Raw genomic sequence first — 25,306 nt, 5'->3', positions numbered from 1 at the left:
GATTTGTCTTTTAGTGCTTTCGAGTTGTTCTTTTGTAGTTTTACCATTATTTCATAGTACTCCAGCACTGAACTATGTAACCGGGCCGTGGCCCGGGTTTGGTTTAGAAGTTTTAACTTATACAGAAACGTTAAACACTCAAAACTGAACAGATTCTTAATACCACATGTGACAATAAATGGGACTGCGACAAGGATTTTCCCCCAAGATTACAATGGTTTTTATTCAACAATTCATCAATAATTAAAAGTACTTTATTGTATAGAATGGTTTAAAGATCATATAAAAATAGACACTATACAACTCTTGACACACTAGTAAAAACTGCAATTAGAAAAGGTTAAGGGAGTACCACAGGATGGTAGGCTGTAGCCACAAGGAAGGGAGGGGAACTATGGCCTAGCACAACTAGGTGCCCTACACACACCTTAAGAAGAGAAGCTAAGGCATTCAATACATTAAAGCAAAAGCATGCAAAGAAGGTTGAGTGCAAAATACCAATGGAGTAAGGGGGGGGGGCACCGCTGTGAGCCTAGCCACCTAACCCGTCCAGAAGGCCACTTGCTCCACCAATCCTGTAGCACTCGGAAACGAGAAGAAAAGGATATTATTCACAGTAATTGAGTATAAAAACAGTATAAGGGGAGCTTAAATAGTTCTTGGGGGAAATAATAAAACTGAAATAAATATAAAACAAAACATAACAAAACCGCAGTGGCAGTCATAGTCTACAAAAGAAACAAATGATAGACAATACACTGTAAAACAGATCTATTGTATACAAACAAAATGATGACAATTACCTCTGTCTGACTATTGAACACAACCCACGTGGAAGGCACAACACAGGAGAGCAGAGTCACTATGGCGCAGGCCTAAAGTGTGACAAACAAAGGGTCAGCCTCAAGCTGGTAATTTAAATCATGCATGTACTCTCACCTCTTATCTACAATATACACCTACCCGGGGCATTGCACAGAGCAGAGTCAACCTGCTACAACAGGGATCGAAGAGGGAAAAACCCCTGCTCAGTGTGGCTTTTATAGCGAACCAAACAATTTGGACAATAGGAAGTGGGAGGGGCTGTGGCATGTCTATCTCCACAGAAGCCTAGGAGGGACATTTCCTGACTGGCTACAAATAGTAGTAATAATAGGACTGGGACTTGAACATGGACTCTCCGTGTTGAAATTCAGACCATTAAACCACCACACCATCACTTAGTTAACCTCAACATGTTTCTCTTTGCACTGTTGAAGTCTCTCACTTTGTATGTTAACATTCAGTTAGTAAAGTTTAATAAAAAATAAGTGCTATCCTCAGCATTTTGAATCCTAATAAAATCAATCATTTCTGACTAGTTCTCCTTAGCTTATTGTAAAGTATTGTGAGCTTAAAACCCCCAGGCATAATATTTAAACAATTTTTTTTACCACATGCTTGTTGGAGCTGTACTCCCAGTTCCTTTGAAAACTTTTGAAAGCCGGTTTCCCAACAAGATGAGTGGTCTTCTGCCCTCACCACACGTTTACGTGTGTGGCTACTGGCAATGCAACAGGTTAAACACTCCTAAAAAAGCAGGCAAGACAGGAGCTGAACTTGACAGATTAATAGAAGCTGTGTCAAACTAAGAAAGAAGAAAATAAAAGCATGTGTAAATTCCACATAATATCAGTTGGCATTATCATCAAACAAATGAATGATAAAAGAATATGAGTTATCGTTAAAGTAATGACTGAAGTAGTAACTGATATGACAATGAAGGTGACACAATACACAATAACAGATGTATCTAGCAGCTCACAGGAAGGGACTAAACAGGTACAGGTATGTGTAGGTGTAATAGGCAAGCAAGTATGCAAAAACGCAGGATAAATCAAGGTAAGTAAATAAACCCAGATGACTAATATACATGTACGGGTAGCTATTCAAACAATAAAATCAGTCCTCACAAATAGGAACCAAAGAAACCAGCAAAACAAAAAACATGTACCTGCCCCTGGGGGCACTAAAAAGCTCTGAGGGAAGGTAAGAATATTAAGTCCTCTCTGGGACCTGCAGGAGGGGTAGTAGAATAAGGGTTGTGCTGGAGAACCCAGTACCCTACCTGTGTCTGAACCGCATTCAGGGGCTGCGGGAGATCAGTTAGCCCAAAATACAAACAATGGAAACATAGACAAGACTAGCATTCGTGTGCAATAAAAAGGAAAAGAGGAAAAAACAGAAGAGCTCTCATTAGATAAATAACGACGAGTAGGCTGCATTGTAGCCTACAAATAGTTCTGTTTTTTTTCTTTTATCTCTGGCCCTAATTACCATATATATATATTGTCTTAGAAAGACCCTGCTTTGGAGGTGCTATGATGTGGGAGATGACAATATCTTTAGAGCAGTGGTTCGCAACCAGTGTTCCGGGGACCACCAGTGGTCCTTGGGGGGGGGGGGGGGTACCATGGGGTCCCCAGCAAAATTTGTTAACATAGCATCACAATGATTTTAACCACTTAGCTTTGGCTATTAAAAAATAGAAGATCTACAAGCTCATAGCGCGGCACCGAGTGCCACGCTATGAGCTTGTAGATCTGCTATTTCTGAAAAATCTTGAAAATGTGTGCATATCTTTAAGATATGTATTTTTTAAAGAAAACTTTTTAACTCAAATCTTTACTTCTGGGGGTCCCTGGCACAAAACATTTTCAGATGGGGGTCCGCGGCCAAATGAATATCAATTCAGGGGTCCTTGGCATGAAAAAGGTTGAAAACCACTGCTTTAGAGCTTGTGCAGGATTCCGCCCGCTTTACTCAGACTGGAGTGTGAAGACGGCATGGATGTCTTCACACTCCCCCTCTTGCCTTGGTGCAAATCCAGCATCTTTAGCCATGTCCACCACTCTCTCTGCAAAACCCGCCACTTGTTCTCGAGTCAGGTCCAGTAGGTAATTGGCCGGCTCCACAACAAGCGCCGCTCCCGGTGCTGCAGTCTGTTTCAACGTAGGGTCCAGCTGGTGCACCATGCCGGCAGCAAAGTAGATTGTATTGAAGAACTGGGAGTATTCTTGCTTCCCTGGCAGTTTGGAGAGAGAATCCAAAGGCAAGAATGTCACCGAGACCCCATTCACATGCATCAAATCATTAATGTTGATAGCTTTGTGCTGAGCATCTGGCGGCTGCAATGACTCCTTTCTCCCTGTATCTGGATGGGAAGTGGTGGAGTGACTCCCTCTACAGGACAGGGACCGGAAGAACATCTGTAAATTTGCAAAGGCAATGTCCTGGGCTGTCTTGAGATGTTTCCCATCCTGCTTCACTAATAGATTCTTGTCATCAGTCTCGATGCCAAATGACAGGTAAGGGCTAGACACAATATCTCCCCAATAGCCCCTAGCGGCCACTTTGTCACCCCTATTACTGAATACACGTGTGGAGAGCAAGGTTGGATTGGCTATTTGGTAGATTCCTTCCCTCATCTCAAATGCCAAGCCCTTTTCCCTCCACTGAATGTATTGCCGTTTGTCAATTACGCTGCACCCTTCCTGATGCAACTTAATGCTGAGGTCCCAGTCAAAGCTCCCCATCCTGGAGTCATAGCGCTTTCCCAGGTACTTCCGGACTCGGCCGTCCCAGGCCTTGGTTATGGAGACCGGAGCCCCGCACCCATAAGCTGAGGATGATGGTGGAGTCCGGATCCACAGCTTGAATATCCTGACCAGCTCATCGCGTTCCTTATACTTGAGCTGAGTTGTGTCAAGACAGGAATGTGTGGCCGTTTCCAGCATATCGGTGACAGACAAAGAGAGCTGGGATGCAACGTGCCTCAGCGTCTCCTCGGTCTGGCTGCGGATCTCGACGTTCCCAAACACCTCCAGGAAAATCTCAGCCTTCTCATGAAGTCCCATGCCTTCTTTAGGTATCAGAGCCAAATAGAGGAGCAGCAATTGTCGGGCCACCACCTCCATACTGTTTTCTAATGCCCATATATGGAGGCTATCTGTGTCCCTCAAACCAGCAATGGTCTTCAGAATGTGACGTGGATCTGCACTGCCAACCAGCAAAATATTGACCGTCCCCTCCTGTCTCACAGGACCTGTAATCAGTAGGTCTCGTGCAGGGCTAAAGCCCCACCAGGTGATGTAGCCAGGACCTTCCTGAGTTTGTCCAGTGCTCATTTTGTTTCTCCCAAGCCCGATGATACCAGAGGCCGAGGATGTAGTAATGTCAGTTGATCCTGGCCTAGCTTAAATTCTAAAGCAATGCTCACCCTGCATCTTATATAGGATGACCAACCTCTGGTCTGACGTCACACACAGTACACAATAATATAATATATGTTGAGAGAAAGCACTGCAAAGCAGAATGCCCACAACACTCCAGATTCATTATGCTTCACCCAGACAGACAGAATACCTCCAAACCTTTTATTAAAGTATTCCTAACCAGCTAAATAACTTTAGCTAAGACAGTCAAAAGAAGGGTGAAAAAAAGAAGGAAAAAAAAACTGTACATAGCTATCATTTACCCTTTACATGATCACACACTGTTCTTTTAATCACTTAAACCCTCTATTCTTAGTAAACCAGGCCTGGGTTGGCTCTCCTTTTCTCGCCAAAAATAGCTGATCTACAAGGTCACAAAGCGTCACGTTGCGACGTGTTGTGATCCTGTAGAGCTACTATATGTTTCCCTTAGAATAGGGATGCTAGGGTTCAAGTGGTTACTATGCTTGTTTTATGTTATTTGATACACTGGATTGATTGATTATTATGGTGCTAGGAAGAGTAGGGTATATATTGTGAGCCAGACGGTTACCCGACTGAGCCAGAGACACTGGCCCAACCGTTGCATCCTTTAGCCCAACAGGAGGTAAAGGCCGACATGCTGTTGCCTCCTGGGCCCAGCTGCAGATTATTAAAGTCAAGAACTGGAGCCTTGGTGATTTTGCTGAGACGTAAAGTATCGTGAAGTATATTCTTGGTGGAGATGGGGACGATGGGGTTCCAGCTCTTATCCTGAGGCACGTTAAGCCGACTCTGCGTGTGCGTCCTAACCCCTGAGCCTCCATTCAACTCCTTATTGATGGTGATGGACTGCTGGACCTTTAACTCCGCCTTGTGCTCTTCATGGATCAGGTCGATGGTCTTGGGACCCTGGATCTTTCGCCTGGGCACCCAGTTATTCCCTCGGAGGTCCAACACATCCTGCAGCTTGCAGCGGATCATGGCGGCCTTACTCTCCTTTAGGATGTTCTCCATCTGTTTGAAGTACTTGTCCATGCGTTCCTTTGCCTTCTCAGAGTCCAGGCCTTCTCCGGTCGTTTCGAAAAGTCTACACAGGCACTCCAGGGACTTCTCATCATGGTTTTTGAGCAGCTTGATGATACAGTCGTACACAATCCCTTCCGTCAGCATCTTGAGCTTGAACAGCTCCCCGATGAACTTGATGTTGCCGAGGGAGCGCCTCTTGGCCTTGTCCTTGGATTCCTCTAGTTCTTCTTTGAGGTGCTGTTTCTCCTCCTCCCCTGGGACAGCATCCAGTTCTTTTTGTTTCTTCTCAAATATCTCCTCGTCATTCTTGTCCTTCTCAAACTCCTTTTGGCAGCGGTTGACCAGCAGACGTTGGAAAGTCACAGAGTCTCCCGGCTTATCTGTGGTGGGGACTTTGAACTTTGAATGGCGGAAGCACATTTTAGCATAGGTCTCTGAGTATTTGGACTCAGAGATGGCTTTCTCAAAGATGAGGTCGATGACTCCCTTCAGCCGCTCCTCTGTATCGATGGTCCTATGGAGCTCTGTCAACTGATCCATTAGCGAATCGAACTTCTCGGGGGTCAGCTTGTTCAGGACACCACGCACACGCTTGAACAGATCCTGGGTTTTGACCTCATCTGGGTCATTTTCCTTGACCTCCTCTTGCTTCTTGCGGGATGGTGTCCAGGCCTTCTCAGACTTATTAAGCAGCGCATCGTCAGTCAGTGAAATGGTCGGGGTGATCTTCCTGGGCTCTTCTCTCTGGCCCTGATGTTTGTTTATGCTGGCTGAGATGTCTTGGTTTAATGGCTGTGATTGTTCTTTGTACTGGTACTTATTGACAGCTGGCTTTTCCTGGGTAAGAGGCATGGGCGTGGGCACATCACGTTCCTGGGCAACAACGTCAGGCGTGGTAATGGAGCTATCATTGTGCTTGTTCATGCTGGTCTTATCCTCCTCAGACCCCCACAAGGGGGGGACAGGGTCTGGGAGGGGTGCAGCAGTATAGTCTGGCAACTTGGGGGTTGAAGGCAGAGTAGGGGTGCATTCCCTGGGAGCTGGGGGGGGTTTCAAAATGTAGGTGACTGTAGTGCTGGGTGGGAGGGTGGGAGTCGTGTTGAGAAGGGCGTCACCCAAGGAGTAGGGCATGTCCAGGGTTAGAGAAGAGGGAGCAGGGGTTTTACCTACTGGGCCCAGCCCCAGGTTTTTAACCTGGGGCACGTTAAGCCAACTCTGTGTGTGAGAGTTCGTCCTACCCCCTGAGCCTCCAATCGACTCCTTATTGGAGATGAAGGCCTGCTGGACCTTCATCACCTCCCTGTGCTCTTCCATCTTAGCATCTTTATGGATCAGGTCGATGGTCTTGGGACCCTGGATCTCTCGCCTGGCCACCCAGTTATTCCCTCGGAGGTCGAACACATCCTGCAGCTTGCAGCGGATCATCATGGCCTTAATCTCCTTTTGGATGTTCTCCATCTGTTTGAAGTACTTGTTCATGCGTGCCTTTGCCGTCTCAGAGTCCAAGTCTTTTCCAGTCGCTTCTAAAAGTCTACACAGGCACTCCAGGGACTTCTCATCATGGTTTTTGAGCAGCTTGATGATACAGTCATGCACAATCCCTTCCGTCAGCATCTTGAGCTTGAACAGCTCCCCGATGAACTTGGTGTTGCCAAGGGAGCGCCTCTTGGCCGTGTCCTTGGATTCCTCCAGTTTCTCTTTGAGGCGCTGTTTCTCCTTCCCTGGGACAGCAGCATCCAGCTCTTTTTGTTTCTTCTCAAATATCTCCTCATCATCCTTGTCCTTCTCAAACTCCTTTTGGCAGCGGTTGAGCAGCAGATGTCGGAAAGTCACAGAGTCTCCTGGCTTATCTGTGGTGGGGACTTTGAGCTTTGAATGGCAGAAACACATTCTAGCATAGATCTCTGAGTATTTGGACTCAGAGATGGCTTTCTCAAAAATGAGGTCGATGACTCCCTTCAACCGCTCCACTGTATCGATGGTCTTCTGGAGCTCTGTCACCTGAGCCATTAGCGACTCGAACTTCTCGGGGGTCAGCTTGTTCAGGACACCACGCACACGCTTGAACAGATCCTGGGTTTTGGCCTCATCTCTGTCGTTATCCTCGACCTCCTCCTCCTTCTTGTGGGACAGCTTCCAGGCCTTCTCAGACTTATTAAGTTGCACATTGTCATTCAGTGAAATGATCTTCCTGGGCTCTTCTCTCTGGCCCTCAGATTTGTTCATGCTGGCTGAGATGTCTTGGTTTAATGGCTGCCATTGTTTTCCTTTGTACTGGTTCTTATTGACAGCTGGCTTTTCCTGGGTGAGAGGCATGGGCATGGGCACATCACGATCCTGGGCAACATCACGCTTGGTAACAGGGCCATCATTGTGCTCGGTCGTGCTGGTCCCATTTTCCTCAGACCCCCACAAGGGGGGGAGGGGGTTGAACTTCAACTTGGGGGTTGAAGGCAGAGTAGGGGTGCATTCCCTGGAAGCTGGGGGGGCGTTCAAAATGTCGGTGACTGTAGTCCGACTGTAGGGTGGGATGGTGAGAGCCGTGTTGAGAGGGGCGTCACCCAAGGAGGCGGGCATGTCCAGGGTTAGAGAAGAGGGGGCAGGGGTTTTAGTGTCTGTGTCTGAGGGAGGAGACTCATTAGAAAGGGGCTCTGTCTTGACAAATTCAGGGGTCTTTCCCGTAACAGGCTGTGGTGCTGTTTGTGTGGCAGCCATCTTCTTCTTCTTATCTCCATAGACTGGCTTCTTTGGCACAGAGTCCTTGGATGACGCAACAGAACGCTGACTCTGTATTAATTTGAGCGTAGCCTCTGCCTGCATGGCATCTCTGGCCCTACGTCCCTTATTTTTCGACGTATTTTTCCCACGTTTATCTATCTTGTCCTTGTTTTCTGCTGCCTCCTCTTCGCCTTCTCTTCTCCTCTTCCTGGGCTCTTCCATCTGGCCCATTGGCTCCTCCCCTTCTTCCTGTTCATCATGTCCCTCCTTTTGTTCTTCCTCTGCGACAGCTGCCTTTCTGTTGGCAGGTGGCTCAGCAGTCAACTCCTCATCTTTATACTCCTGTTTCTCTTCTCGCTGTTTTGTTTTTAGCCTCTTCTCCTCCTTTCTCCTGCTGTCTCTCTCCTTCTTCTCTGCTTTCTTCTGGGCAGCGGTCTTCATCTTGAATGCCCCATCATCCTCTTCATCCTCGCTCTCCGTGGCCTTCACCTGCTTCTCCGGTGACTTCTTCTTCTTGCCTTTTTGAGAGAAGTCTTCAGCATCTGAGTATTCCTCCCTCCTCGCTGGCTTCTTCGTCGCTACTTCTGGTTGTTCCTCAACGGAAGCCAATGGCTTACTGTCATCTTTATCTACCCCCTCGATACCTTCAGCAACAAAGTCTGACTTTTTCATTTTAATGGAAATACAACCTCAGTTAGACAAAGTAAACATCTTGATCTTTTATACATGTAGGATGACATGTAGGATGACGACACAGGCTGTGTCACGGCCTGGTACGGGAACTGCACTGCCAGAGAAAAGATCAGCCTACAGCGAGTAGTGCGATCGGCAGAGCGGATAATGGGAGACGAGCTCCCAGCGCTCCAGGAACTGTACAAAAAGCGGTGCGTGGTCAAAGCCAAGCGCATCATCAAGGACAAGCACCACTCAAGTCACAAACTGTTCAAACCCCTACAACGACCGCGACCGGGCAAGGGGCTCTACCGCAGTATCAAGAGTTCCACCACCAGGTTCTGGTGCAGTTTTAATCCGGCTGTTGTCAGAATGCTGAATGAGGCATAAGCCTTGTTCAGCAGCCTGACAACAGGCGGCACTGTCCAGCTGGCTGCAGACTTTTTTTTTCTGTCCAGCTGGTCGCAGACTTTCTCTGGCTCTTCCTGAACACACCTGTGGATTATACCAGGGACAAATGACTTGGACTTAGCTCCCCCTCGGACATACCTGTGGACTACACCAGGTACAAATGACTTTTTGTTGCACTCCCTCATGGAGCTACTTGCGGATTATACTAGGGTCAGTCCACCCTCAATCTGGGAACCCATCGCCAACTGAAAATGAAAAACAGCGCCCTCTGCTGTTTGTTCTATGTCTGTTGGCTCTGGGAGGAAGTCGACGTAACACCAGAGCGCAAGGAAACCGGTGTTTGTGTTATGCCTTCAGCGCATCACTTCCGGTTGGTGCGACTATGTTTTCATTCCCACTAACAATATTTCTACACGGAACACTAACACCACTTCTCCCAGAGAACATGGATCGTTTTGGTTATAAGCCCACTTGTTTCTATGATGAAAGAGTAAGTTAAAATGTGAATATCTTTCCGTGGTTTTGTCTGCTCCGCGGACGCTATTGTTAAATTAGTTTCGGTTTGTTTCGAGGGGGGAAGGATAGACGGACACGTGAATCCCGCCCACTACATTTGATTGGGTAAAGCGCGGCCCGCTTCCTGATCTGAAGGCACGCCCATGCGCACTTGTTATGACGAACCTCCCCGACAGATTCCAACGCAGAGCAGAATCTGTTCTTGAGAGATTAGTCCACCCTAGGTGGACACGCATTGACCTTTTGCACCTTAATCCCATGTATAACGCACTGACTTTTTTTGTCTTTTTATTGTGCTCTTTTTTATCTAAGCACCTTAACGTCCATAAGTATATCATGCACAGTATAAGTATATATCATGCACAGTATACATACATTGCTGCTATGCTCAGGCACCTTAGTTTTTGGGCGGTGAAACCGCCCCTATAAGTGAGGTTTGGATATTTGTACAACAAATCCTGCGCTGTGATTGGCCAAAAAGTACCCCGCCTAACCCTGCACCGTGATTGGCCAATCACAGTCTATTCAGGACTGTGATTGGCCAGTGTCACATGACACATGTGCATAGCCCTATATAAGAAACCATAACTTTAAAAAAAAAACATAAATTTGTTTTTTTTAAGTTATGGTTTCTTCCATCATAAAGAGTGTTTCAATAAATGTATTTATTATTTGTACATGATTGGTTGACTCCATTCAGTATTGTGATTAGCTAGCAAGACACCGCCCACTTCACACAGGGTGTGATTTTTGGGCGGTGAAACCGCCCCTATAAGTGAGGTTTGGAAATATGTACAATTATCTTGGGCAGTGAAACCGCCCCTATAAGTGAGGTTTGGAAATTTGTACAATTATCCTGCGCTGTGATTGGCCAATCACAATCTATTCAGGACTGTGATTGGCCAAGACACCGCCCACTTCACACAGGGTGTGATTTTTTATTATCTCAGGTACTTTGTAAATATGTAGATAACTTGTCTGGCCTTCCGTTGTTCTCTTGTTTTGATCTCCTTCCCACTTGCCCCCCACCCCTCTTCTTCTCCCCCCCCCTCTTCTTTCTTTGGATTAACCTTGCGATGGGAATGATGTACAAAAACGAATTTCACCCACTTTTTTACCTTGTAAACCTGTGATGTGACAATAAAACTGATTCTGATTCTGATTCTGATTCTGACCAAGCTCTCTGTGATAGAGTTCTATTCTGATGTCACACACAACAGCAATCGTTGACTACAACAGAAATCGTTGACTAACAATTTGCACTGACATTGGGGATCTCCATATATGGATATGTGATGATGACAGACATAACACAAACTGTTGCCTAATAACGCTGATTTGCATTAACATCAGGAATGTCCATATTCGGGGCACAATCCGCCCGCCACCTGCCTCACGTCAGGGACCTCTATATATGGGAGGGTGTCCATATTTGGTAATTATCCGAGCGCACAGCAAAACCACAACTTTAACTTTATATTGCAGATACTATTGGAAGTCAATCAAGTCAAGTCAAGTTTATTTATATAGCACATTTAAAAACAACAGCAGCTGACCCAAAGCGCTTTCCAAACAAAGAACAGATAGACCTTAGTCTATTTACAACGCAAAGTAAAGGCATACAGTATAAAGACAAAGTGCAGTAGCAACAATAACAGAACAAAACAAATAAAAACAAGGCAGTGACAAACAATCAACAGACAAACAAACAATCAACCAACAGACAATCAGGATCAAATCGGGCTGAAACCTTGCCCAACTTTGGAGTCATACATCATAAATATGTCATAGGCTGGCCTCATAAACTCCGGGTTCCACATGGGAGCCACAGTCATCAAATTACAAGATGGACGCCACAGCTAACGCTCTGCATCAATTGAGCTTACCTACTCTTCAGAAGCTAGACCCACATGTAAACAAACTCCTTGATGTCGGTCAGGTAGCACTATATAACTTTAACAAGAAAGCAAATGAATGGGAGAATACAGAGATTCAGGGAACCTTATTTGTTTATACCAGGTCAGTTTCCCCTCACCATGAATTCACCATCATGAACCGGCTAAGTACAGAGAACCTGGTGCTGCCAATTAACAAAGACATGGAGTTCCAGCTCCAGCACCCGTTCCTGCTCATCAAGAATTCTAACGTGGGTATCTACTGCATCTGGTTCTATGGCCAAAGGGACTGCCAACGCATTGCTCAGCTCATGATCACAATTGTGAAACAGGAAGCAGACCACGCACAAAGGGAATCACCAAAAGAGAGAGTGGGACCAATGAGGACCAGTGACATTGCAGAGCCACGTCCTATCGCTACTCTGGAGCAGATTCCCAGCAAAGCCAAGAAATATGAAACAAAGCTGCCTGTTACTGCAGAGCATATCAGGAATCCAGCCATGATTGATGCTAGAGAGTATGCCCACAGCACACCACAACCCCAAAAGAGCTGTCATTCAGTTGTAAAGCAGATCACAGTCGAAGAGCTCTTTGCCTCCTCTCTTCACAAGGATCCCTCATTTCCTGCCATGCCCATCCAGAACACCACTGCCCTCAGCGAACCATCCTACCCCAACCCCTCCTCCGCCTACCTCCAGAGCCATTCATACCCCCCACCACCACCCCTCGATCCTCGTCATGTACCTCACCGCCTCACAGCATCAGTCCCCTGGGGTCGGCCAGCGCCATCTAGCCCCCAGCCTGCCCTCTGCTCCAGCTACCTACGCTCTCCAGCCCCGGTGTTCAGTGTCTCCACTCCTGGTGCCTCTGGCTGGGCCCGGGCAGCAAGCTGCCCCACCTGGTCCCATGGCACTGCCAAACGCACAGCCTACATGGGTCAGGAGATGCTCAACATACTCAAACCTTCTATGAACTCTCACAAGCCCACCCTCCTCACCCCTAATGGCCTGCCCTGCCCTGCCCGGTAGCACAATGGTCCTACCACAGAGCTTCCAGAAGCCAACGGTGAAGCCTCTTCTCCAGGAGGGTAAGGGTATTCATGGTGTCCTTATGAATACACATATTTGGAGACTAGTTTATGACACCGTTTCAGCCCAAGCCACCTCTACATTAACTTACAGTGTAAAATTAAACCAAAAAACTACAACAACAAAAACCAAAAAATGTCTGCCCAATCTGACCTGTGTTGTGGATGTGATTAAAAGACAGACCCACAGATAGACAGACAGACAAACAAACAGATAGAAAGACAGACAGACACATAACTTAAAACTTTATATTATATAATTTAAAGGCTTTGGCCAGATTTCTGCCTGATCCAAGCCCCACTGATTTCCATTATAAAAATACAAAAATTATTTAAAAAAAAAAAGAGTGTATGTTCAGAAATGCATGGAGGTATACTTTGGCCTTATGTGTGCACAATACATTTGACACTGACTGGTCCAGTGGTTTGCAAGATTAGCTACGGACACACACACACACACACACACACACACACACACACACACACACACACACACACACACACACACACACACACACACACACACACACACACACACACAAAGTTTCTTATAGAAAGCTAGCCTCCTATAGAGCCACACCATAAAAACTAGCCGGGGTACTACCCAATCCCAGTGTTTCCCGGGTTATTGCATAGTTGAAATAAGCACAAAGCACTTGGAGGCCAGTCTATGGCCTGACGCACCAACTCGAGTGAGAATGACCCAGCCTTCCTCATGGTCATTCATGGTGCCTACTGCCTACATACAACGCCTTACAAAGCACTTCAGCACCATCAAGTTATACTGGGACCATCACCACCATTATTATTACCAATAAAAACTATGGCCACCGCTCTACTGGGAAACCTTGCACGTCAGTCACCATTGCCTTGCAAGGGTATGTGCGCCCACTTGTTTTTTTTTTTTCATTTTTTTTTTTCAGGCATCAATTCTGAATTCATTTGACTTGTTTCTTCCAGTGATAAATGACAACAAGTTTTCATTTTCTTCAAATCATATCATCACAAAATAGTCCCAACCAAATTGCACACATCAGTCACTAATTATTTAAAAATAAAAATGAATGCAATTTGCAAAAGCTTCCCCAAAACATCCAACAAAATGTCCCAAAAAGGGACGTTCGTCACAGTTTATGTGATTTAAATCTTTTAGTTTTTTCCAACCAGGGACAAAATCTCTACGGGACGTACTGTAAGGCTTGCTCCTGGGACCCAGGGTTGAAGATCAAAATGTTCTGATACTTTGTCATGTGGAAATACAGTACAACCCATTTCACTGGCATCTATAATCCCTTTCTAACTATGACCTCTAACACTCTTGAGCCTAAAACAAAAAGATCAAAACGGGTGAAGTTATTAGAGAGATTGTAGTGATTGATTGATTGACTGATGTACTTTATTTAGTAAGACATGAGAACAACAGTACGTGGAAGTACAAATTCACAATACAAGGTCTACTAAACTGGAAGACTCATTAAGCACTGAGGGTTGTTTAAGATGAGATCCCCATGCACACAAATCATGATGACATATAAGAGACAGACAGATATACACACTACTATACAGAACGTCATACAATCAGCTTACAGGTTACTGGTATGAAGAGTGAAAAATATGTACAAGAGAAGAAAAAATCACACCCAGTGTGAAGTGGGCGGTGTCTTGCTAGCTAATCACAATACTGAATGTATTGTCCTGAATAGACTGTGATTGGCCAATCACGGTGCAGGGTTAACCAATCATGTACAAAAAATAAATACATTTATTGAAACACTCTTTATGAAAGTCATATTCCGATGGAAGCTCACTTAAAAGAATAATGTGTTTTTTTTAATACCCTTTCCACCCACAATGTGTGATTCACTTAAAAAAAACATAAATGTGTTTTTTTTAAGTGCATAGTCCTATTTATAGGGCTATGCACATGTGTCATGTTTCACTAGCCAATCACAGTCCTGAATAGACTGTGATTGGCCAATCACGGTGCAGGGTTAGGGGGTACACTGGTGGCCAATCACAGCGCAGGATTGGGGGTGCAAATATCCAAACCTCACAAAAATGGGGAGGGGGGGTTGGGGGTAGGTTAAGACTTAGACAGGGGCCATTTTCGAATTGCAGCCTCCTGAAGGTGTATCTTTAGGGCAGTTTTGAAAGTGAGTAGGGTTTTACACTCCTTTACTCCTTTTGGTAAAGGGCATTCCACATTTTTGATGAATAGCATGAGAACGAGTTCATTCCCTTTGTTGAGCCAAATCTGGGTTGAACATGATTCGTGGAGCTGCCTCTGGTGTTATGATCGTGGACTTCGTTAACGTTTTGGAAGTATTTTGACAAATACAGGGGGATCCCAATGTTGTGGTGTATCTTAAAGATCAGAAGTTCATGAGATTTAACCAAGAAAATCCAACAGCTCTTTGAAATTGTCAACCACCATAACAACTACTTACCTCGCTAGTCGCTACATGTAATAGAAAAAATCAGAACAGAATACTGACCTGCTTCAACCCTCTACAGATTACTCTCTTACCTGGAATGATTACTGTAATTGTTCAATAGTGTTGAGGAAGAACTGCTAAGAAGGAGAAATACCCCTTTGTATTTCTCCTCGTCATTCCTGTGTGCTCAGGTGTGTCTCCAGGTGTCCATGCGGAGAAAATTAAGACATTTGGATCATGACCAATCCAACAACATGAGTGACCCTGGGCCTTGCTCCTTGGTCGCACACTGACCAGCACAGTTGGATGTGGTGGGGTGCCACTTTTAGTCCATGGGCCTGGTGAAATCTCGGTACCATTTAAAGAGGAAAAACATCTATTATCATTTTGTTCGTCTGAAATCCAGGAGTGATAAAATACGTGTGATAGCAGTTTCAGAAGAGTAGCCGAGTACCGTTTTAGGGGTATACTCTGAATATGCAAAGCAAAACAACAATTTCCCCCGCTCTTTGTATGTAAATAAGTAAAGAATGCTAAAAGAAAATTCACCAATGCTTTGTTTTATAAATAAAATAAAAAACAGATGACACCAATGGAAAAGGCATATTTTATTCCTGCTATTAGATCAGAGGAAAACATGACACACGAGAAGCCATTGTGGTGATAAGGATTCACATCACCACACATCGGTTTTGCACATATCCCTTACAGCGGTGTTTCCCAAACAGTGTAGGGTCAGGACCCATTTATGGCTTGTGAATAAATATCCCTTTATTTTTCGTTGCCTACATTTTGTTTTTAATCATTTCATTTTTCCCATTTTTTTTTTTTTTAAATCCCCAAAATAATGTCATAAATATAAATAAAAAGTCAATAAATTTGATTTTTTTTTTTTTTAAGCAGTGAAAATAGCCAATCAAAAAGGTCACAGCTTGTATCTGCTATTTTCACTAGTTTGGGTCCTGGGGAGACATCAAATTTCTCTTTTGGGTCTCAAGCTAAAAGGTTTGGGAACCACTGCCTTACAGTGAAGTAAACAACACTCAAAACATGGGGATAAACAAGTACAGTACACTATTATCAAAAACGCAGCCACATTACTAGGGAAAACTTGGGTCTTTCTCTCATTGTTTTTGCTTAATGGTTCTGACATAACCGTATTTCAACTGTGTACTAGTGTCAAAACATAGCATACTGCTGGTGTATGTGTAGTGTTTTATTACGTATATTTAAATGCTGGCTTCTGTGCTTTCAAATGCTTGATAGTGTTTCTTTACATTGGTTCAGATATTTGAGTCCTGCTGCTTTTTACCCTGCAATGCTGTTGGGTGGAAACCTTGCATGTTGCATGTTAAGGAAATTAGGGGTCAAAGAAAGACATCTGGGTTCCAATGAATTCAATGGACTTCCGAGATTAAGTCACAAGATCTAAATAATCTTCATAGGTTAAATATTTATAAAACAGGGTGCCAAATTGATGGCATATTATGGAGATAGGTTTCCACCCGACAGCGACCATGCTACTTGAAAGCTGGAGTGAACGCGTTCATTTCTACTAGATCAGTGGTTCTCAACCCCAGGGGGGTCCCCACGTGATTTGGGGGGGGGGGTCCCCACAGGTGACAGTTAAGTGACCATAATTTTTAATTAAAATTATAATGAAAAGAAAAGAAAAAAAGACCATTACTGCATCAAAAGCAATCAACAAACTATACTATAAAACTGGTCAGACATTGGCCAAATTGCTAAATAATGTAAGAAAGAGGCAAACATTGTGAAAATAGTCGATCTACAAGCTCACAACGCCTCGCAACGGCTATTTCCACAATATTTATCTGTGGAATCGAGTCAAACTGAATGTAATTCAGCCTCAACTCCTACATTCCAAGTGCTTGTCAGGGTGGGGGGGTCGTCAGTTCAAATAGGATTAATTGGGGGCGGGGTCACGTCCTGAAAAGGTTGAGAACCACTGTACTAGATTACTAACCAGTGAACACCAGTCTGAAGATCCACTGATGCAAGAAGAATGTGCAAACAACCATTAACAAAGCATTCCTGTACACAAACCAGATGACAAGGCAAGGCAAGGCAACAAAATAACACAAAGACAAAGGTAACACATCGCTGACTGAGTACTGGCCATCTTATCTGAATGACAAATGCCAAATCATGGCTCTGATGACAATTACATCTAATTTATATGCGTGATAAAAATAACAGATTTCTTTCTAGATTTTCGTCTAGAGATCCCGTCATATAACAAAGTATGAATTAGGCTTTACTCCCTGAATCAAGATACTTTCCCTCAATAAGGCTTGGGCAGAGCATACCACAGTAGAGTTATAAACACAGACATTCAATAGCAAAAAAGCATTAAGGATAGAAAGTTTAAAAAAAAATCAATTTAGTATACTGTAGTAATTAAGCTCACACTCGCATACAAGTGTTAATTGATAATAAGGAAACAAAACATGTCAGTTGAATGCAGAAAAGTGAGATAAAACCCAAGCTCTTCTCATTTGAAAGGTTTTGTTACACCCGGTCCCATTTGGTTTAAGGTTCCGTGTTAGAACCTCTTAACTAAAGATGCAATGAAACTCAAGGAGCAACGGATGCAAATTAAAGTGTATAACAAATAAAATAAAATAAAAGTCTTGATCTTTGGCTGTACTGGATACATTCCCAATAAAAAATGTCTTAAACATACATTTACAGTCATACTGGAAATAACTAATGCCGAAATGTTACAGTGTGTGTGTGTGTGTGTGTGTGTACAGTATAGATACCGTTTATGTATGATTTCATGTATGTGTGAGATTATATAATATAATTTCACAATGCCATTATGTTCTATTCAGATTCCCTGAAAGGCTCATTAGTTAAGAGGATGCCACTCCCACCGTAAAAAAATGACCTATCACCATTGACAGCAGCACAAACATCAAAGGGAAACATAATAAATACAATCGATAGGAATAAAGAAAATTAAAAAGGAAAACAAATACCTTCCTATTAAAACATGCCCATTCAAATTGAGAAACTCCACATTGCGTACCAAACCGTTTCTTTAAGTCGTCGTCTATCTAAATGGATAACACTAGACCAAAACAACAAATACTGTATTCAACAGTTTAAGTAATAAATAAAGTTAGCGACATTGCTACATGACAACAGGTAATGCCTAATTCACGCTCCGTCCGCATGGCGGCGGCACTCCTACCTCCAAGCTCGTAGGTAGGCTATTTTTGGCGAGTGACGCCACCAGGCGAGCAAGTACGAATCAGGCTTAACCCATTCAAACCGGGAACGCATCTGTGTCATTTTAAGATTTCTTTGGCCATTAGAAAAATAGCAGATCTACAAGCTCATAGCGCGGCAATTTTTTTTTTTATCGTGCAAAACTTTGAATGTATATTTTTTTAGAGCAAACATTTGTTAAATGTCTCAACAAATGTCTTAATTTTTCTGAAAAACTATTGCTGCTATATTAGTGGTGCTAAAACGTTTTCATGTCAAGAACCCCACAAAATTATATTTGTTTGCCCGCCGAACCCCATCAAAATGTTTTGTTCCAGGAACCTCCCCCCCCCAGAAGCAAAGATTTGAGTCACAAACGTTCGCTTTAAAAATATATATATTCAAAGATTTAAAACAGCAGATCTACAAGCTCATAGTGCGGCACTCGGTGCCGCGCTATGAGCTTGTATATCTGCTATTTCTTTAATAGCCAAAGTATAAAATAATGGTTTAAGTGGTTACACAGATGCGTCCCCGGTTTCAATAGGTTAAGGAGGATGGAAAGGTGGATGGATGGATGCAGGTATGTAGGTAGACAGACTGACGGAAGGCGGTTAGGAAGGAGGAAACGTCTCTCTCTCTCTGTGACGACTGAAGCAACGAGAGAATAACCCGGTGCAAAGCGGGCGGACGCTTCACTCGGGAACCCCGTCTATCGTCCCCGTCATCTTCTCTTCATCCTCACGTTTGCCGTGGTGCAGTCTGGCGTAGGTCACTGCATCACCCCTGAGGATACGAGAAGTGTGTGTGTGTGTGTGTGTGTGTGTGTGTGAGAGTGTGAGGGGTGGGTTGGGGGTTCAGGAGCAGCGATAGTAAAAAAGAAAGAAAAAGGTTATGTAGAAGGAATAAATAAAATTTGTTAACAATAAAGAGCATGTACGACAGCTTTGGTTAAAACACAATATTAATCATTATGTTATTACTGCGTCCTGCTTTTCACAAGTTAAAATGCATGTTGTAGACCCATTAGGCTTGTTATTAGAACCTCCAAGCATTGCAGGGTATTGCATGTCTTATTAATTGATATAGGGTGTGTTTAGGATAGGAACCCTCATGGGGAAAAGAAAACCAGGAAGACCCAGAAACAGCTGGAAAAGGTCTGTCGAGGCGAGAACTCAGGGAAAAAGGAACATCTTGGAAGGAAGCAGAGAAGATCGCCCCAACACCGAACTAGCTGGAGGAAATTCATAAATGACCTATCATGCTCCCCTAAGAGCAAAAGGGTTTAAGTCAGGTAAGTCAGTGTTTAGGATGAGCCATTATAACATTTTAGAGTGGGGTTTCTGAAGCAGGAGGGGGAATTGAGAGAATGGGAAATTCCAAAATCATTAATTTGTTTGAAAACATTCAAATGTCATGGCACGCACAACTGCTGATTTTCATGATAACCACATGAATCCTGAGGTCCCTATTATGAGCATGTCACATTAGGCCAACATTCGGTGACGATAGGTGATCAATTATACAAAAATAGCAGATCTAAAAGCTCACAACGCGTCGCGATGTGAGCTTGAAGTTCTGCTATTTTCGCTATTTGATGTACAATCAAGGATATACCGTTTAAGTGGTTACGATCTAATTGAATTATTGAATGTGTTTACTTAAGCAGAGCACTTACTTTTTGCCCAGAGAGGCAAGGCCATACAGGACTCCTGTGGAGAAGGCAATGGCATTCCCAAACAAAGTTGTCAAGGAGAAACTCAAGAATATGGGGAACACCGCCATTCTGCAAATGAATGACAGTCAGACAGACGGACAGACAGACAGGAACAGAGCAAAACAATTATGTCAATTCACGTATCATGCTTCAAAAATGAGTCATAACTCACGTAATTTGTCATATTGTGAGAAATGTACAGTCAAATGTGAGTGAGAGGCATGAACCTTGGCCATTGCAAAAGGTGTAGCAGGGTGCAACAGTAAATCGAACTATCGATTTATCGAAAAATGATCAATAATAAAATAAAATCGATTAATAATCAATCCCTATTTTGGGCAAGTCATAGATGAAAAGTAAAATGAATAAATAATACAAATTGTGAAAATAGCAGATCCACAAGCTCATACAGTATCTTTGAACGACACCATTGTGCAAAACAAAGAATTAAGTAACTACATTTAACTTTATTTTTAAGTGCTTCTCGATTATTCGAAAACGTAATCGATAACATCCTTGCTAAGAAAATACTCGATGGTTGCAGCCCTAAAAATGGCGTGTTCTTCTTCTTTCTTACCCACAGTAGAAGATGGCTTTCTGCCAAGGTCTGAGTTTGTCTGCACGTGCTGCTACTGCGTTGGCAAACTCTACGAACTGGCAGCAGAATGGCACCTCACACAGGAACAGCACACAGGCATTTAACCTGCAAACAGGAGAGGACAGGAGAACAACTGTGAACCGTCTTCTGGTGCAAATATCCCAAACGTGCATGTGCACTCAAAACGAGACTGAACATGTGCATGGGCAAATCGTCAGAAACGGTGTACCTCCATATTTCATAATTTTTTATACTCGTCATCTCAGTGTCGCACAAAAGTAACAAAAATAGCAGACCTACAAGTTCAGAACGCGTCGCAGACCAGAATTTGGGATGCGTTGTGAGATTGTATTTTCGCTTTTCTTTGTGTGTGTGTTTCAATGACAAGTCCAAAATAGGGATGCCAGGTTGACAGTGGTAAAGTCAGTCTGTGGGTTTGATAAATGTTTAACCAATGTAAAGTATTAACAATGAGCTTGTGACTAAATAATAACTACATTGGATCCCATTAAAACAAAGCCCCCTCCCCATGGTTTTGGATATACAGTACAAGCAAGGTTTCTGGCCAACAGTGATGAAATATAATGTATAGGACACATTTCTACACATACAATTAGCCTGCATATTAGCATTTGATTGTTGTTCAATGAAATAGACTTGACAATGAAGAACTTACACCATCCACACTCCAGCAGCAATGTTTAAGGGGCTGAAGGTTACACAGTTCCACACTCCCGAGGTGGCACATGCTATGTGGTTTGGATAAAAAATATATATTAGCAATCCTCATCTGAAAAGACTAACAAAAGTTTTGTTCATGTACGGATTGTCATTACAATCAATTTGGCATGAAAAGAAAGGTTGGAATCTTCAGTTATTTTGAAAGATGTGGGGTAGTTTCAATACTTAATAATAACAAAACCCAATGTATAATCAAAACACTGCACTTGAGTCTTTATCTAACACATACCGTATATGATCTAAAACTGTTGAACAGGCCAAAAACCTCATGATTAACAATGGCAATAACCAATCACTAGATGCTGCAACATTCATAGATAAAAGTGTTCCAAAACATTTGTGCTGAAATAGTTTGTAATAAATCAGGTTGCATATGCGAAGAGGAAACAAAACACAACTATGCATTACATTAGCATCCCCTCAACACATGGCCAGGTCTCTCTCTTGTAAAAGAGAGTTCTGATCTCAATGGGATTTCCTAGTAAAATAAAACAAAATATATAAATATAAAAATAATAGAATACAAGCAACGTTACGGTGTCATATGGGAGTCCAGATCATATAGGATATAGCATATATGTATATATATATATATATATATATATATATACATATAGCAAAAATAGAAGATCTACAAGCTCACCATGCGTTGCAACGGGTTGTGAGCTTGTAGATCGGCTATTTTTGTCGAACGTTCCCCCCAGAATAGGTATCAAGTGGTTAACAAAAGTGGCATTTTAAGTTTTAAGCATATTTTGATTATCGCGATAATATCATTAATTGCAATTATTTTTGACACAATAATCGTGACATGTAATTTTCATATCACCCCATCCCTAACAGGGAGAGGCTTTTCCTAGCTCTCGGGCACACAGAAAACTCCTCAGTGTTAATTAATCCATTTGTAACACTAAAGACTGTAAAGATTGGTTACATATTTGTTACAGTAAATACACTGTGACTCATACCATGGATACCAGAGCTCTTGAAACAGAGCAGCTGTGTGAAGCAGAATCTGTATTTCCCACGGGATTAATAAAGGTCTGCCTTGGTGATGTGCTGCCTTTGTCTGACTCTAAATACTGCCAGCGGGGTTCAATTAAAGAACTATGACATGCTTTTCCCATAAAACATCTAGTATCCTTCTCTCGCTCTCTCTGTTCTCATTTTGTCACATCTTGTCACAAGATCTTGTGAGGGTGACTGGCACGCCAGCGTCATAAACATTAAAAAGGCCATGTCACCCATGACTAACCTCCGGAAAAGCCTTTTTTCTATTTACTGTTCAGTGCTGATATCCGGTCTACAGTCCGCCTACTGTATCTGGTCATCTCCACACACACATATACAGTATACATGCACAACCAGACGGTTTCCGCATCCGCTCTAGCCCGGAGATGCACAATTTGCACATTGCAAAGTGAATTGGTCCCAGTCTACATAAGACTAACCCATGACTACTACTACATCAATCACATCTTTATTAGCAGACCCAGGGCCAGAGAAATAAAATAAAATACAAGACCTGAGATAATAATAATAATAATAATAATAATAATAATAATACAAATACACGGATGAGATTAAAATACAAATACGTATTCGACAATACATATTTACAAAACAAATGTTCCCTTTGGCACACCCATAGGGTTAGATTAGAGAGCGCCAACTATGGTGCCATTTACAGTTTAATCTAGAACTTAAAACATAAATAAAATGACTAATAAAAAGTGCTTGAAAAGAAAACACATTTTGACATTCAGGAATAGATGACAAGCCACAAACACAAACTAGCACTCTTCTATAAATGAACAGGCGTGGTTTTAGACCACATAGATAGCAGTCTAATCTTTTAGACTGCGAGGAAAAAAAAGAAAGTGCACTGGGAATTTAATAACAACTGAAATGTCGGAATTTTTTGCACTGTGAATAAAAAACATTATAAATATAAAAATGTATTTAAAAAAACATATCTATATATAAATAAGTTATATATATTTTTTTTTTCTAAACTTTTTTTTCTTTTTGGTCAACTACTACTTACATATTCCTCCCAGAACTCCAGCTATCTTGCAGAGCCATCGGTACCACCATGTCATGCCATCATCATCGATGGCCACAGCAGAGGCAGCAGAGTCGTTGGAGGTGCTCATGGTGATGGTGATGGTGGCTGCAGCAGCCTGACCTAAAGCTAACTGTTAGCAACACTATGGTGGTGGTGGCTGCAGCAGCCTACTGACCTAAAGCTAACTGTTAGCAACACTGTCAATAATTCAGATGTCACACAGAGACAGTGTCAGACACTGTAGTCACAGAGAACCACCCAGAAATAGCTTACTCACTGGGTCTGTGTGAGCTTTACATTAACCTACTTTTCAAGGCACTTTATATTATATTATAATTTGATATATAATACAAATAATAATATATATATATATAATATAACTAATATAATAATATAATATTTATATTATTTTAAAATAATATAAAATAAACGCCTGGCAGTAACGTCGCGAGGTGTTAAGATAAATGCTCTAAAAATAAATAATTAAATCTTTTGTTTTGCTAAACAAAGAGCTGCTGACGTTAGCTAAACAAAGAGCTGCTGTCAGTCCCACCCACCACAGCTGGTACAGTTGTGGCTGCTATGCTAACTGACATTAGCATTAGCAACGCTACCTATTAAACTACAAGCGGTTGTTTTCACTGACCACGACGCGTCGAAGCCGTAAACGTCTCCTCCTGCTCTCGCGCACACAAACATGCCCTGTTGTTACTAAACCACTATTAATATGCTGTTGGCATTAATCCTATTACGAGCGGTATTTGCTTTTGTGGTAGCTAATGCTAAATGCTAACGGCTCGCTTGTTGTTGTCTAGTTGGGAGGTTGGTTGGTTGTGACGTTCTTGTTCCTGTGTGGGAGGAGCTTCGTGCACTACGTCATCGTTTGTTTACATGTGTGAGGTGTGGTGCAGGAGAACAGGGGCACATGGGAGAACTTCTGGTGGAAGAATAAAATACACAGATTTTTTTTCAACGTTTTCAGGCCAAGGACCCCCTAGCTGAGAGAGAGATGAAGCAGGGACCCCCTACTCTATATTGTATGAAATTGTGTTTCAGATTAAAGTTTTTTTTTTTACTTAGTCTGCTATTTTTTCCCTCTACACCTATAGCCTCTTTGCCAAAAATAGCAGATCTGCGAGGCGTTGAGAGCTTGTAGATCTGCTATTTTCGGCTAATGTTCCCCTCAGAAAAGGACTTCTAGGGTTCAAGTGGTTAATGTAAAAAAAATTAAATCCTATCACACAAAGATTTGGCGGACCCCCTATAGTAGCTCTGAGGACCCCCTTGGGGTCCCGGACCCCCTGTTGAAGACCCCTGACTTAAGTAAAAGTATCAATACTACAATATATAAATATAAATACTGAATTCTGATTCAAAATGTACTAAGTAAAAGTACAAAAGTATTGGTATAAAAAATGTACCACAAGTATAAAGTACTCATTATGCAGAATGTGAATGTCCCATTTGGAAATACTGTTTTCAGTGTACAATATTATTGTACACTGAATCATAACAATGCACCTATAACGAAAAAACATCACATGGATGCACCTGGGACGTATCATCAGTGTTGTAGCCTGGGGTCATAGGATGTTTCGGGTCTCGCAACATACACCCTCACCCAGGTGACCCAGCCAGGGTTGATCAAGCCCCGACTTACGTCCCAGGTAGCTACCCACGGTCAGTCCTAAATAGGGAAAGACAGGGCCACTCAATACGCTTGTCCGAAACTACTCTGCCAGGAATGGGGGAGAGCGGAGGCTCTGGCACGTGGAGGGGCTAGGCTCTGTGGATGGCCTCCTGGCCAGGCTCCTCCTCCGTCTCACCAGGTCCAGGACCTGAGCGTTGCACCAGACTCCCCCGCTCCAAACTTTTCATTCTGGTGTGATGGTGTCTTGGCCCGTGGTGGTACTGCAGGCTCCCTTTGCGTCTTGCTTGAATGGTCCTCCT

The 25,306-nt window shown here is 43.0% G+C and overlaps 2 protein-coding genes across 3 annotated transcripts; both read right to left on the bottom strand.

Annotated features, from left to right (window-relative positions):
* Positions 1-2,798: 2,798 nt before the first annotated feature.
* On the bottom strand, positions 2,799-4,166 carry LOC308078988 (dynein axonemal assembly factor 3-like; the record flags this gene model as incomplete). Its single annotated transcript, XM_080420326.1, has 1 exon — positions 2,799-4,166. The coding sequence occupies one exon, from the start codon at positions 4,164-4,166 to the stop codon at positions 2,799-2,801; it is 1,368 nt and encodes a 455-aa protein (XP_080276452.1).
* Positions 4,167-15,590: 11,424 nt separating this feature from the next.
* On the bottom strand, positions 15,591-24,165 carry LOC308077928 (calcium channel flower homolog). Of its 2 annotated transcripts, none has more exons than XM_080418937.1 (5): positions 23,336-24,165; positions 21,224-21,296; positions 20,527-20,652; positions 19,911-20,018; positions 15,591-19,575 (listed from the first exon to the last, which is right to left on the bottom strand). In XM_080418937.1, exons 1-5 carry the CDS (start codon positions 23,442-23,444, stop codon positions 19,539-19,541), a joined length of 453 nt encoding a protein of 150 aa, XP_080275063.1. In that variant the 5' UTR covers positions 23,445-24,165; the 3' UTR covers positions 15,591-19,538. The 2 variants fall into 2 exon arrangements, with proteins under 2 accessions (XP_080275063.1, XP_080275062.1); XM_080418936.1 differs by having other exon boundaries at positions 15,591-19,018.
* Positions 24,166-25,306: the final 1,141 nt, after the last annotated feature.

Source organism: Gymnoscopelus braueri (assembly GCF_963280865.1).
Source record: "Gymnoscopelus braueri genome assembly, chromosome: 22".
NCBI lineage: Eukaryota > Metazoa > Chordata > Actinopteri > Myctophiformes > Myctophidae > Gymnoscopelus > Gymnoscopelus braueri.
Note: the sequence above shows the minus strand (reverse complement) of the source record. Positions and strands in the feature narration are given on the sequence as shown.